This window comes from Perca fluviatilis, chromosome 5 (assembly GCF_010015445.1).
Source record: "Perca fluviatilis chromosome 5, GENO_Pfluv_1.0, whole genome shotgun sequence".
Classification (NCBI taxonomy): Eukaryota; Metazoa; Chordata; class Actinopteri; order Perciformes; family Percidae; genus Perca; species Perca fluviatilis.
The window spans coordinates 27,789,021-27,804,496 of NC_053116.1; the positions used below are offsets into that span (position 1 = coordinate 27,789,021).

The 15,476-nt window shown below is 40.6% G+C and overlaps 1 protein-coding gene and 1 non-coding gene across 4 annotated transcripts in view; one reads left to right on the forward strand and one right to left on the reverse strand.

Annotated features, from left to right (window-relative positions):
* sema3h (sema domain, immunoglobulin domain (Ig), short basic domain, secreted, (semaphorin) 3H) overlaps nucleotides 1-15,106 on the reverse strand; it is a 62,288-nt gene extending 47,182 nt beyond the window's left edge. For 2 of the 3 annotated variants that reach the window (XM_039801752.1, XM_039801751.1), the window contains exons 1-4: nucleotides 14,901-15,106; nucleotides 13,775-13,866; nucleotides 8,884-9,095; nucleotides 8,402-8,508 (exon numbers count right to left, since the gene is read on the reverse strand). In XM_039801752.1, the coding sequence (XP_039657686.1) occupies nucleotides 8,402-8,508; nucleotides 8,884-8,948 (172 nt within the window). In that variant the 5' untranslated portion in view covers nucleotides 8,949-9,095; nucleotides 13,775-13,866; nucleotides 14,901-15,106. The remainder of the gene's footprint in view (nucleotides 1-8,401; nucleotides 8,509-8,883; nucleotides 9,096-13,774; nucleotides 13,867-14,900) is intronic. The other variant, XM_039801750.1, reaches the window with a different exon arrangement.
* trnar-ccu lies at nucleotides 3,472-3,544 on the forward strand. The gene has a single exon. It is a non-coding gene; the product is annotated as a tRNA-Arg (tRNA).
* Nucleotides 15,107-15,476: the final 370 nt, after the last annotated feature.

Below are 15,476 nucleotides of genomic sequence, written 5' to 3' on the forward strand. Positions count from 1 at the left end.
TTGAATGTTACATAGGAAAGAAATGCTGACACACAGTAATAGAGGTGAGAAACTCAGCTCTAGCTTATTGAGAGCAGGGCAGATTAGAGCAAATTAATACTTAAGGGAAATAGAAGAAATATGAAGCTTGTGGGGTTTTTTACTGCTTAATTACAGGCTTCAGGCTAAAGATAACCTCTGATATTAACACCAGAAACCTCTCGAGGGTAAATTTACAGCATGTCCACTGTTGTCAGGGGCTGTTGTTGCCAAAGCAAGGGTGTAATTAGACTCCCTTCACTGTCTCTGTCCAGACTAGAGAGAAGAGGAAACCCTCAAGCACCAAGCCCCTTAATCATGTTTTTTTTTATTGTCTTAATAAGTTTAGTTAAAGTTTTGTTACGAGAACATTTTATCAGGCCCTCCAAATATTCTGGAAAGCAGAAGAAAAAAATCAGCAGATGAGGCTAAATACTTTTCCATAACCTGGCTAACAGAATACTTTATATTTTGTCAAATTACTGTAGTATTCAAGAAAACCTGCAAAATAAGGTCTTCTTCAAGAGCAAATAGCTGCCCTACTTGTGTTTTTTCTTAAGTGTGGGATGGGCAAACAGCTGCCGTTTGACTCCAATAGTGACAAGCAATGTAGCGCCACCGTTGGGGACTGCCTCCATTAAAATTAATAATAGAGAATAGCCTGATTCTGTGCCAGATAACCGTCCCAGTGAAATCCACATCTCAACAACATCCCCAGCCCTGAGCCCGGAAAGCACTGGCCTAGATAGAAACAGATCTGAAAGAATAAATGCATAATGAAATATCTCTTGATTTTTAATATCACTCCGAAGGCTTTTGTGCTTTATTACAGTAATACACAGAAAGAAGAGAAAGGTGAGGTTGGTGGAAAGTGGAGGAAGATGTACAACATACACAGAGAACCAGGTCTTACATCTTGACTTACAACCTCAACACCACGAAGAAACTTACAAACACACAACAGATCAAATAAAATTCGAGCTTTTACCTAAGATTATAGTTTCATCTAAGCGCAGGATGCCAAGACAATAAGAAAATAAGAAGCTCTTTGAATCAGTCCAGTGGGAAAATAAAACCAGACAGGCTTTGTATTTGTATTTACTGTTTCTCTGAGATAGATCTTCAAAAATACACTAAGATATATTTCAAGGTTTAAGAGTTTGCAAGTTCCGTTTACTACCACGTGGCTAGCTAACCGAGAGGCTATGATGAGTCAGAACAGTGATAACGTCTTTAGATTCAAAGGAATTCCACACTGAGCCGAAGGGTGAGTGGGGAGAGAAGGAAATACTTTTGACGATTTACAAGCAATAAAACATTGCGATGAGGTTGATATTTGTTACGTAGCCTTTAAAATTTCATCAAAACAGCTGAAATGTATTCACGGAAAAACTATGAGTGAATAAATGATCAATCCCCTGTACGGTGAAGGGGATCAAAGTTGTAACTGCAATCATTTGAATGTGGCTTAGCGTGTATAGAGTCTAATGGTGGCCATGACAGCGGACAGCTGCTGTTTCGTGTTTCTGTAGGCTTGTTTCTGTCACAGACAACACAGCTACACAACGTCCTTCTACTTTATTAAAAACAGACAGCTCGTCTAGTTTTGTATGAACGCAGCTGTTTATGACTCTGCCGCTGGGGATGATGGGCTTTGTCCTTCATAAAGTCACAACATACAGATAAAAATTAAAAAAGTAACTAAATTGAATTTTACAAACATGCACATGGGCAAACATGCATCTGGACAATGATGAACTAATCTAGTGTTTAGTAAAACCAATCAATTTGCATGATAATAGCGTGAAATTGAAAAGGACTCATTTGCATTTACATTATAAGTTGGGCATTTCTCCAGAAAGACACTGGGAAACAGCAGGACAAGTTTAAACGCCTGAATCACAACCATCACGAGTAATCAGCAGTATAGAGGTCAAAGGTCAAAGCCAATGTCTCCACTCATACCAAAGAAACTCATATGATTCAATTCTCCAGTGACTGACTAACATTACTAAATGTCTACGGTAAACCAATTCACTAAGTGAATGCTGTATGAATTAAACATTCTCCATGTGGGAAAATAGATTCACACTGACTTAATCATAAACCATTCAAACTCCCTTTGAGGCATTTATGGAGCTTTATTCTGTGATTGTGACCATGAATCTACTGTATATATATTCTCATGTGTGTGTGTGTTATAATTTTGAAAGTAGCTTTGTGCTGGAAAGTAGTAGGTGATTAGACTAATATGATTAGTTCAATAGTTGTGTACATGTTTCAGCTAATGTGTGAAATGTGTGTGTGTGTGTGTGTGTGTGTGTGTGTGTGTGTGTGTGTGTGTGTGTGTGTGTGTGTGTGTGGTACTGAGATGGTATCTCTAACTGCCATCAAGAAAATAACACTACCATCCACTGAATGGCTAGGATAATGGACTCATTACGTGTGTGTGTGTGTGTGTGTGTGTGTGTGTGTGTGTGTGTGTGTGTGTGTGTGTGTGTGTGTGTGTGTGTGTGTGTGTGTGTGTGTGTGTGTGTGTGTGTGTGTGTGTGTGTGTGTGTGTGTGTGTGTGTGTGTGCCCACTCCTGCATAAGGGCGACATGAAGTTTGAGTGAATAACTGGGATAATTTAGTCATTAAGAGAGAGATGGGGGTTTTAGAGGTAATCAGGCATGTATTTAAGTATTTAAAGCTGTTTATTTTTTTTCAGACACATGAACCTGTCTGGTCAGTCAGTCTGATTACACTTCACCAATCAGAACAAATCTCTCAGACAGTGAAAGGACCTCTCTCTCTCTGTCAGACTAACAGCTCTGAATGTCAGTATCATCTCCACTGTAACACCTGTCCAGACTTAAGTTCACAAAAGCTGAAAGGAAAAAAATGCATGCTGTGTCCCATTCTATACTCAACATACAACATACTAAAATTACTCAAAATGTACTGTGTTTATACAGTTAGTATAGAAGAAATTATTAAACTTTAGTTTTCCAATCCAGCTATGAGAATGTTCATGTGAAAGAAGCTACATTTACTACAAGCAACATCATCAGAACCATGAATGAAGTACTTAAATATGACATGAGATGAAACAAGGACATACTTGCTGGCAAAAGTGATATTATGAATGCAACAATGTTATCATATAACTAGAATAGAATAAGAAGCTGTACTATAAATAACTTATAAATAATGAAAGTAAGTTTATACGGCTATGAATTAATATAAATAAAACCTAACTGGTGCAAAATGAACACTTTAGCACGACCTTTTGCAGCTTTACAGTCTCCTCCTCTTTCGGTTTCTCTATTTTTTGTTGTCTCTGTTACTGCCACAGTAGCATCGGGGGCCATTGTTGTGTTATTGAAAGCCAATGTTTGTGCCTGTCATATTGTTGTCGTAGAGTGGAACTCACTGCGTGTTAAGAGAACTGGTCAATTCATGTGCATTTAAGCCCCAGTGGCCTAATGGATAAGGCACTGGCCTCCTAAGCCAGGGATTGTGGGTTCGAGTCCCATCTGGGGTGATTGACAGTGGAGTAGTTCATTGGAAGCATGCTGGGGGTGTGTAACCTAGTGGTCAACAAAATGAAACTACAATCTAGTCTTTAGAGAAGTTCAATGTACTTTAACCTCCATTTTAATGACGACAATAACTACTATATACTGCATTTAGAATAATTGTTCCTGCACCTGCTCTGTAAAGAGAAATCGTAGAGTTGCTGAAACACAATATCCTTGAAGCAAAGTTTAAGGAGTGGTCAGAGGTGTTGACTTTTAGACTTTGGTGTCTGAAGCAGATTTTCCAACTTTGAAACCTTTTGTACAAAAAGTGATGTCCTTCTTTGTGAACACATACACATGAGCCAACATTCTCAACCATGAACACTATCAAGAGGAGACAGAGAAACCGGCCCACCAATCCACATCTTGACGGCCTCACAAGGATTGCAACAACATACTACAGATAAGACATGAAGGAAGTTAAGGACATGCATGCCTGCTTCAGCTCATCTCAGTATTAAGGTAAACCGAGGTTTTATAGACTATGCTTGTAAAGATTTTTCCACAATTTAGCACATTGACCATATGGTCCAGCCATATATTAGGTTTCAACCTAGTCTCGTTGTTAGACTCCCCCTGCCTGGTAAACGGCCAAGTCTTTCAAACATATCTTAAAACATATTCATAGTTTGTAATGTAACCATCCACTATGTGTTACTTTATCTCTTTATTGCCACTTCTGCCACGGTGACCTCAGGGGCCATTGTTGACTAAAGCCAGTGTTTGGCATTGTAGTGGAACTCACTGTTCGTCAATAGAACTGGTCAAAGCCCCACTGACCTAATGGATAAGGTACTGGCCTCCTAAACCAGCAATTGTGGAAAGTCCCATCTAGAGTGCTTGTCAGCAGAGTGGCGCAGCGGAAGCCTGCTGTACCCATAACCTAGAGGTCGATGGATCAAAACCATCCTCTGCTAATGGCATTTTACTGGCAACAGGGGCAACTGTGAAGACATTCTATGTATACTGCAGTCTCCTTTGCTGGCACAGTGGACACCATTGGTAGGACTGTGTATCGCGTCACGTCACGCAACGCTCGCATGTATATGTGTAGTTGTGCGTGTGCTTGAGATAAACAAAACAGGGATGTACTTATAGAAAAACAGCTCTATAGTGCTACTAAAGGTATAAAACTGTTTTCAGGGATCCTTCTGTTTTCTCATCTATTTTTCACACCACCATTAAGTTTCTTTGAGTTTTTTTCAGCTGTAAGCAGCTCCTTCATTTCTGTTGTGCATTGTATTCTTGGACATTAGTACAATCAATAAGAAATACTGAGTGAATATAGTCTGCTCACTGACTTCACACACACATCTTACTGAGTGAGACATATACAGTTTTGTATTTTTGTCCAGAGTATATGCAGTACATACATACTTCAAGCCCCATTACAATCAGAATGTTGCTCATTTTTGGGGCACAGCTTTAGTATGACAGGGACTGGTAGGCTGAATAAAATAGTTTCCTGCTGCTGGCAGGTGAAACCTTTCTCTCATTTTCAGCTTGATGGCTTTCAGAGTTTCGCCAGTGTGGTTTTGAACATATTTCAAAAGCTCAGTGGATGGGCAGTCTCTCCACCAGCAGAGGAAATTAAAATGTGAAAATCAGCAAAATGATTAGGTTTTTAGTCTGCAGAGGTGTACAGTGCAAAGTTTTCTTTCAAAACCACGCATTAAAAAAGGGTCACACTCTTTGAAAAACCACTACTACAGTTTTGTTTCAGATTAACACCCTTGATTGCTAAATTGATGTGTTGACTGTGTATTAAACGGCCATTTCTCTGCAGTTTCACATTTTGTTTTTCTTTATATTCCTTTCTTTTTTCTTTTCATATAATGTGTCTTATGTTGTACATTACAATGTGTGTTAACAGGTTAATTGAATTACTGATCTCAATCTGCACATACTCCATATCATTCGGTTAGTAGATTCTCATACTGTTTTTTTTTCTTTTTATCATCTTGTGAAGCTGTTCTCTCCTTGTCATGTGTTTTTCTTGCATAATTCTATCATTATTTTGCTGCTGTTTTTTTGGTCTGTTTCGGCTGTTTTCTACAGTGGTTGTCAGCTATGAGTTCAACAGATGAAATAAAGTCAACATGTACAGTGTCTCTTAACTGTTAAACAACCTCAGAGTCAACGTGTTTAAGTGGAGCTGAAATCTTTTTCAATTACAGCGATTCCCCGCCAAAAAAACTCCTCCCTTTTAAAAAAACCTCAGTGGTTATGGTAAGGGAAATGACCACAGCATGGAGCTCTCAAAGAGAGAGAGAGAGAGAGAGAGAGACACACACACACACAGGCATGATGGGGGACATCACAATCCCTACTACACACATCACATATTTCTTTTTGTTCTCTTCCCAAAGATGAACATACTGGCCCCTGTAGCTATAAAAGACACAGTCAAACAATCTCTGTTGTTATAATTCATGAGCAGAATACACAACAAAGACTGAAGTGGGCAGATATCCTGGAACTGAAACGGTTCTATTTAAGCACACACACACACACACACACACACACACACACACACACACACACACACACACACACAGCTTTTCACATTTTCACATTCAGATTTCATTAGAGCTAAATTCCCACCTGGGAGAATCCAACAAGGTTTCCCTTTTCCCTCTGTCTGTACTTTGTAGGTCATGATTTGTCGACTTCAGCCGTATCACATCTAGCCTTCTTCACAGACCCTTTGTGTTTCGGCTTATGTAAGCATGTGTAATCAGTTGGTTTCTTACTCTACGGTGTCTCTGGTAAACACGATCAAAGGGAGGAGTTTATGTCACTGTAACTAAAGGCCTTGATAGCTCAAAGAAGCTTTTAATTTGAAAAAAACGCTTCACTGTAAATATTGGCTGAGAGGGCAAAAGATTGAACACCAAATCCTTTTTTTTTTTAATTAGAAGATGCAGGTCTTTGCTTTCTCATTACTTTTAAACATCATGTTGGTTATACCTAAACAACAAAACACCCAACATGGGTCAAAATCCCATCCTGTTTGGAGGAGCAGACTGATACTACATACATCTCAGAGAGCTTCATATACATTGTCTTCTACTCTCCAGTGAGGCAACCCCCCACCCCCCGCCCCCCACCCCGCAACGGCTGCTTCCGCAAGGTTAAAACTAATGGCAACAACTATTAGAAGATTGTGCACCATTTAAAAAGGAGCCGTCGACTCCAATTCAACCATGCATAAACCTACTAAAAGGAGAGCCTGTGCTCTTGTTTAACACTGGCATGTTGATTCAACATGTGTTTATGCAACGTGCTGCACAGTGGCAACTAACAAGTGCATGATGAAAAAGACTGACACACTGAGAAAAAGAGGATGAAATACATCAGAATACCAATGCACAATTCAGTTCTCCACCACTGTATATGCTAAAAACATAGCTGAAATTTCATATTTTAGTAACATTTAATAATGGCTTTCCTTTCCCATTTTTGTGGAGGATCTGTTCGGTCTTTCTGCGGGGGGTTTTCAGCAACCTCTGCATGGATTTGACTGTGGAGGACAGATCGGCCTAGGGCCGAGAAATCATTAATTTGGTCATCTGGATCTTGGACTTCTGCCATCAGATGATTATTTCTTAGCTATGATTAAAACTAACAGACATAGACACTTGATTTAAAATCCTGCGGGGGGGTCCTGTCCTGTCAAGAATGACAGGAATGATGTCTTTGGGTGTAAATTGTTACAAAGATGTTGGCGTAAGACTGGATTTCTGCAGGACATAAATCTAAAGGCAATAAAATGGCAATATTTCAAAAACGCAGTAAATAAAGGTCTTTAAAGATGACTTGTACTCACCAAGTTCCTGAGATCTGGAAAAATGCTAAATCGCAAAAAAAAAAGTTCAATGGGGCAAGGAACATGACAAGTAAGGCAATCAGACAGGTTTTAAACAAACTCCCAGTTTAGGCAAACTTTGGAAGAGAAAAGATAGGTGGATGGTAAAACTATAATCCAAACAGTCCTTTGTAAATATCCACCACAGATTATAGATGGACTTCAAATTTGACTCACTCTACTTTTGTTTGTACAGTTTTCCAGTGTATTAAAAAACATTTTTGGGAGCCACAATTCAGTTTACTTACAAATAAAGTAGTTTAGATAATCTGGCTTGGCTTGCAAGTATTAGCTTGTTTACAACCTGTCTGATTGTCTGACTTGTGTTTCTAATGCCATCTGACTTTGATGTAGCAGTGTCACCACCATGTCTTCAGATCTCAAAGATTTCTTTGCTGAGTACAATGTTAGGTGTCCCTGTAAGGTGTCTTACATTAGCTGTCCCTACTGTTATATGCTGTAACCATTTCTAAACGCTGAATATGTAATCTAGAGGGGGGAAACTCTATTTCTAACATTGCGAGTGTGTTGGAGAGACAAAATGAGCACTTAAAGTACGCCACTTCTGAACGGACCTCATGGTGTGAGAAAGTGAGGTGGGTGGGGGCTAAAGACAAGGCTTTCACAGCCAAACTTGACTACTTGAGGAAGATAAATCGATGCAGGTGAATACGGAGATGGAGGAAGTGAGACAGTGTGGGAAAGAAACAAAACGCGAAGAGGGACAGAAAGGTAGTCTATAATTTGAGCTCCACATATCGCGTAACAGTGTGTGGGCAGTAATAGAACAGGAAAGACAGAAAAGTGAAAAATGAGAAGAAGCGTGTAATTCCTGTCACCTGCATGTGTGTATTTGTTTGTGGAGAATGAGAGCGAGACAGATGTCTTAGACAGTAAGAGCAAAAAAAAAAAAAAAAGACTTGAACCACTGAAAACAAAAAAAGCCTCTTACCGGAGTGTGTGAACTGCAGTCTTGGCTGAGATGCTCTCCATGCCCCCGTTAAGGTAGCCCCGAGGTGGGCTAGCAGGACCGCTGTCACAAACGAACACATCCTCCTCCTTACACACACAACACACACACTGAGTCCAAGTGCGAGTCCAAGCCTACAGATTCAGGCAACTACAGTAACAAGTGCCAACACAGTGTCAGTCAAAATCTCAGTGTTGCATTAAACACACACTAACACACACAGGGATACACACTCTCAGTCCAAAGTGTTGTACTGTGAAAAACACAAGTCCAAGTCACATAGATGCTGAATCCAAACAGTCTTGAGCAAGTCCAGATCCTGAAAATTATTCACTGTTCCTAACAGCAGCACTCACACTTTACCATCTGAGTGTTTGTGTGTTTATATTTTTTGATTGAGTGTGTGTGTGGGCTTCGGAGATGGAGGGGAAAATGTATTCCAAGAAAAAACTAAGTCATCTCACCGCTGCCTCCTCGCAGCTTGACAACTCTCTTCTGTTCTGTCTCTCGTCCCAGCTCCTCTCCGCATGTGACTGCTCTCTCTCTCTCTCTCTCTCTCTCTCTCTCTCTCTCCTCTCTCTCTCTCTCTGGGAGGGATCAAGATCCCAGATCATTGTGGCCAGCCTGCACACACACAAATGCAGGCATGCACGCCCATTCACTGCTCCGGGAAAACCTAGTTAGAGTGGAAATGAGAGAGACAAATCAGCTTTCATCTTTATTCTGATTTTTCTCACTCTTATTTTCTCAGTCTCTCACTTCCTTTTTTGCACTTAGTCTCTCACTTACTCCTTTTCTCTCCCCTACTTTCTTTACTTTGTTCATAATATACACTCACCTAAAGGATTATTAGGAACACCATACTAATACCATGTTTGACTCTATCCTATCAATATGGGCCAACATTTCTAAAGAATGCTTCCAGCACCTTGTTGAATCAGTGACACAAAGAATTAAGGTAGTTCTGAAGTTGAAAGGGATCCCCCCCCCCCCACACCATTACACCACCACCACCACCAGCCTGCCCAGTGGTAACAAGGCATGACAGATCCCTGTTCTCATTCTGTTTACGCCAAATTCTGACTCTACCATCTGAATGTCTCAACAGAAATCGAGACTCATCAGACCATTCAACATTTTTCCAGTCTTCAGCTGTCCAATTTTGGTGCGCTCGTGCAAATTGTAGCCTCATTTTCCTATTTTTAGTGGAGATGAGTGGTACCCGGTGGGCTCTTCTGCTGGTGTAGCCCATCCGCCTCAAGGTTGTGCGTGTTGTGGCTTCACAAATGCTTTGCTGCATACCTCGGTTGTAACGAGTGGTTATTTGAGTCAAAGTTGATCTTCTATCAGCTTGAATCAGTCGGCCCATTCTCCTCTGACCTCTAGCATCAACAAGGCATTTTTGCCCCCCAGGACTGTAGCATCCTGGATGTTTTTCCTGTTTCAGACCATTCTTTGTAAACCCTAGAAATGGTTGTGGGTGAGAATCCCAGTAACTGAGCAGATTGTCAAATACTCAGACCAGCCCGTCTGGCACCAACAACCACGCCACGCTCAAAGTTGCTTAGATCACCTTTCTTTCCCATTCTGACATTCAGTTTGGAGTTCAGGAGATTGTCTAGACCTGGACCACACCCCTACATTCATTGAAGCAGCTGCCATGTGATTGGTTGATTAGATCATTTCATTAACGTGAAATTTAACAGGTGTTCCTAATAATCCTTTAGTTGAGTGTATAACACTTATCAACACCAGTGACTACTCCGAGCTTTACAAAAGGCGCAAAATGACACAATAAACTAACTGAATAGCACAAATTATGATCAGTTAGCAAAAATGATTGAAAAGTAAACAAAGTGCAAATCCAAGAATAAGAAAAGTAATCTGAATATGCATACACACATATTAGGATTAGCCGTATTAGCCAATTAAAATTTAATTATAAAAAAGGCTTTCAATGAAAGCGGGTTTTCAGAAGCAGTTTAAAATAAGATATTCAGATATGCACATCAGAGTTGAGGTGTCCATTATCACATTTTAAAGGTCCAGTGTGTAACGTGTTTAGTTGTTCATTATCAAAATCTGTGTTGCCCGTTCACAAATTTGTCCTTTTTCATGAAGTATTCCTTTTGGCTTGAAATTTTACATTTGCATTCGCATGAACTGGGGTAGATGCTCCATATTCATACGCCATCTTTTAATACGTTAGCCGGTAAAGGACATACAGGACATACTGCTCCGCCTTTCGTGTTTTCGCTGTCACATGATAAACTCACAGGTGCTGCTAATGCTGCTAATGGGTATCGTAGCTTCACGGCCCGGCAAGTTTGAAGAAGGAAACATGGAGGACCACACGTATTCATAATCCAAATTTCAGCAACAGGAGTCTTCTTCTTCGCCCAGAAAAAAGATATTGAAGATATTGAAAAGAGCAAGAGACCGGCTTTTTGAAGCGTGAATGCTACCGTAGCAGTAATACGTACTTTGAACTGCATAGTGCGAGAGAGTTGATTGCGATATATGATCTCAACGCTAGATGGGAGAAATTCCCACACATTGGACCTTTAAGCACCCTTTATTCATTCGTATTGCCAATAGGCTCCTACCTCGGGACCTCAGACTGTGTGCAGGAGCTTTAAAAGGTTTAAATGGAGTGCATTGAAAGTAAACACTAAATAAAGATGATTTTCAACCCAATTTGGGTACATCGTGGTACCCAGTACTGGATGAATATAGCCCCGACCAACCCATGAACATAAAAAACACTGGATCACCAATCACGCGCAAAGAATGTCTTATTTTGACCCATTTTTAAAACAAATGTTTATATTGTTTCCATCGGGTTATTCAGCCATACCAACATGTGGTTATTTTGACCCAGCAACGGTGCCATATTTACATTTATATTGGGTCATAAATTAAACCAAAAGGGGGGTTTCATTTTTGTTACCCGGGTTTAGTGTTATTTTTGTATTTGTAATGAGTAAGATCATAAAATCCATTCAAAAACAAACCTTCCTCTTCACTTTCTCTGCACCAAAGTCTCTTCCTGAGTCTCTTTCCTCTTTCTCATTATTTTCTCAGTTTCCACTCCCAACCCAAATGCAATCATTAAAGTCTGTGTCTTCCTTCTTGCTGTGTTATTTTCATTAGATAGCTGCTCACTGGGGTACAGCAGCGCTGGCTGAATTTTTCACCAGCTTCAAGTTCAATCACAGGCTAACAGGGACAATTTATTCATTCTCCGGGATGAATAATGAATTCAGGCTGAGTGCAAATGAGTAAGTATATGAGTAAGTATATACTCTCTCCAATGATTTCTGTTTCGTAAATAAATGATTTATTCTCCACACTTGTTTGCTACTGTATAATTAGAAGAGATTTTTTTTTTTCAAATATGACCCAGCAGTTTAATTACATGATCAGAAGTCTTGTTACCTGGTGTTTACACAACCTCATACAGCTTTTAGTTGGATGAGGGCAAATCGGGTCAAACCCGCCTGTTAATTAAAGTTATCTAATTAATCAACAGAAGAAGACGAAAAACTCGCCTCGTAGTTTACAGACTGACTAACCCGCCTTCAGTGATGATGTTTTAATAATGACCATTAAATGTTTATGTTGTTCATATCATTGGGCAAAGTACTGTTCTCTGCAGCTCAGTACGGCTCCATCATTCTCTAAAGACGACAAGTTTTTGCTCAGTTTCATGAACTTTATTATGGCTGTGAGTTAATCTAGTGAGCAGGTGGCACCTTGTATGTCCAATAGTGTGTGAGTGGTGCCTGTTGTGTAAAGCACTTTGAGCGGTTGCTAAGACTAGAAAAGCATTTTATAAATGCAGTCCATTTACCATTAGTGGTAATATTACTCTTATTATTGTTACTGCTTACCACTCTCATTGCTGTGGGGTTTCTATTGTGGCCTGATCTGATCTCAGCAACTAGCCTAGAAATCTAGACGCACCCTAGCAGCAGCAAATGTAATTTGCAGCCAGGTCGTCTAGTAACTCTCTGTTGGCTTGCGAGCTGGAAAAACCAAACTCTAGTCAGGCCAATCACATCGTGTATACAGTCGGTGGGCGGGCTTAACATAATGACGGCAGAGTTACGACGGTTCCAGGTGAATTCCCTGCTACTTGAAAACAAAGAAGATGGCTGCTGCTGCTGGCGAAGAGCGGTCTTTGAAATCGGCTTTGGCCGCGACTCTGGAAGACTTGGAGTGAAGCTTTCCTTGAGAAAAGAACAAAGAACGGCACTGAAGTCATTCTTAAAAAAGGAAGATGTGTTTGGAGTTTTGCCAACCGGATAGGGCAAAAGTTTAATCTATCAACTAGCTCCGCTACCTTCTTCGTTGCTCTGGTTGGTTGTTGCGCTATCCTATTGCGTGCAGAGGGAATTTGAAAGTCAACCGTTTATCCCGCCCCTTGGATTGAGCCCTGCCAATAGCTACCTAGGCTACTCAGCAACACCTCTCAGTCAAACAGTGTAGATATTACTGACTTTGTTTACTTATTTTCTGTTGATGACGTTCCTGTAGGTGGCGCTCTTTACTTTGATACTTTCACTTCAGAAAAGATTAGGGGTGTCACGATACCAAAAATTCAGTAGTCGGTGCCAATACCAGCAAAATCACACGATTCTCGATGCCGATTTCGGTTCCACGGTAAAAACACAGACACATTTCTAGACTTCCAGGCATCTTTTCAAAAGGTACTGTGCAAAAACAACAACAGTGTTTCTAACAGTTGCGTGACCAGAGACGTTACAAACCCCGGGTAAATATTAGCAGCTTAGAGTCCAAAAGGACGCCAAGTTGGCTAATTTCCTCCTGAACAGGTAGCTAAGCATTAGCTTCAGGCTCATTTATCAAGGATACGAGGGACGGGCATTTTATGTCATTTCAACATTTGTGTACTCACGTTGAATTATATAGCTAGAGTACCTGAGTTGGTTACTCGCAAAAACAATTGAGACACGGCCAGTAAAGTGATCCCGACTGGTCCTGGCTAAACGCGGCTAACGGCGCCATGCTAACCCTGCTAACGGCTAACATTACCGGAGGAGCAGGCAAGCGAGCCACGGCTGTTTACAACGTGTATAGTAGAAAGACTTTGGCCACTTCTTTGTGACCTCCTTCTTCTGAACGTATCAACTAGAACACTCTGAAGCGTATACTGCCCCCATCAGTTCCGGAAGAGGCGCAGCACCAATGCTGCTAACACTGGCATCGTCGCTAACGGTGCTTCAAAAAAATGGGCATCGTCTGTGTTTTGTAATTTAAACCGGAAGGTATCGTTAGTATCGATTCTCGTGACATCCCTAGAAAAGATCACCAGCCACTCAAGAGTACTACCTCTGCATGCAGATTTTTTTCAGGCAGTTGGATCTATGGCCAACAAAACAAAAGGGGCTCCTGTTGCTCAAGTCACCATGTGCATCACATCTCTGAGGAGAAAAGATGGAAAGGACAGGCATAAAGGCACAGTGCTGTCAGTTTAACCACTCTCAATGTCACCTTAAGCTCTCGCCATAAAACTGACTTACAAGGACCTCTTAAATTCTCAGGTCATGAAGACAATATAATTACAAGTTCTTCTTCACCAACCTTACCTGATCAGTCAGCTTGTTAATACAACTAAAAACCTCCCAGCTAGGGTGAACAAAAAGCCTCTGATGTCTCTCTGACAAGTGATGTCAATTAGGCAATTAGCGTGTGAGCTCTGGCTGCTGGGATCATTACTGGTCTCAGATCTTACCGCTGCTATTCTCTACAAACCACAGACACACACACACATCCATTTACTCATGCACATTCCCCGCTTCGTTGGTTGAGTGAGAATGCATCATCTAAAGAGTGCTCTTGTCATCCTCTTGTTTTGTATCTTTAGTTACATGAGTTTTTTTCCCCTTTTTGAGGCTGATATGAACCCTAATGTCACTAATTCACAGTGTATATGATAGTCATGGTTTATGTCAGTGGTATGAAAGCTGGATTCAGCCGTTTCTCAAAACACAAGTGAGGGTTTTTTTACTGGTGGCTTTTTACTGGTGGCTGGTTTGTAAGTTTTATACAACAGGCACTCATTACAATGGGATTTATAAGTGAACTTGGGTCAACTTAAAATGTCATATTACTGTAAGGGCTTCAAAATACACTAGACCGGTCTTGTTTCATACTTGCCTCCTTTGCAGACAGATAGCAATGAAGAAACAGCTGAAGTATGCCTAGTATTAACGTTATTTGTTCTTAAACATGTTTATCCTTTTTAATACATAGTTAACAGACACACTACAAGCTTACACCACATAAATAACAATTACTTTAAAATAAAATATGAAATAGTCATTATTGGGGTAACATTAGGTGGTAACGACGTCAGGCCTCTGTTTAACATGTTTGTTCAATGTCATAGTGAGACAAGTGCACAGTGAGAGAGATTTAGGTTACCAAAAATAGCCTAAATCTAACAAAGGCTTACCCAAATGTGAAGACATGAAGGGAGGGAGAGCAAAGGGCCGTGGATCGGACTCGAACCCCCAGCCGCTGCTAAGGACTCAGCGTACATGGGGCACACACTCTACTGGGTAAGCTACAGGTCGCCCATAATATTATAGATTCCTTCACACCACACCATGGATGTATTATATTAAAGCACCACATAGGTAAGACCATAGACACTATATAAGAAGGAGGGTAAGGTAAGGACTGTGCTGCCATCTTACGTTTCTTCCCGCCGCGTACCGGCTTGATCTGATTGGGGAATCTTGCGTTTCAGGAACACCAAATTCCCGCGAGAATCTTTGGGAGAATTAAACCTCTAACGAGACTTGGTTCGTACATGAAATGAGCCGTATAAATGTGTCCTTTTTGCTCAAGTTAGAAGTCTTTCTGCACGCCAAAAGTGAACAAGACATCAAACCTCTAAAACTAAAACTGTTGCAGCATCACAGAAGAAGAGAAGCAACTGTTATAAATACACTTACGATGTAATGACAGCATTGCATCACTAGAGGTCAGTGTATGATTGTGTAAATTCAGTATACTGTACCTAAAA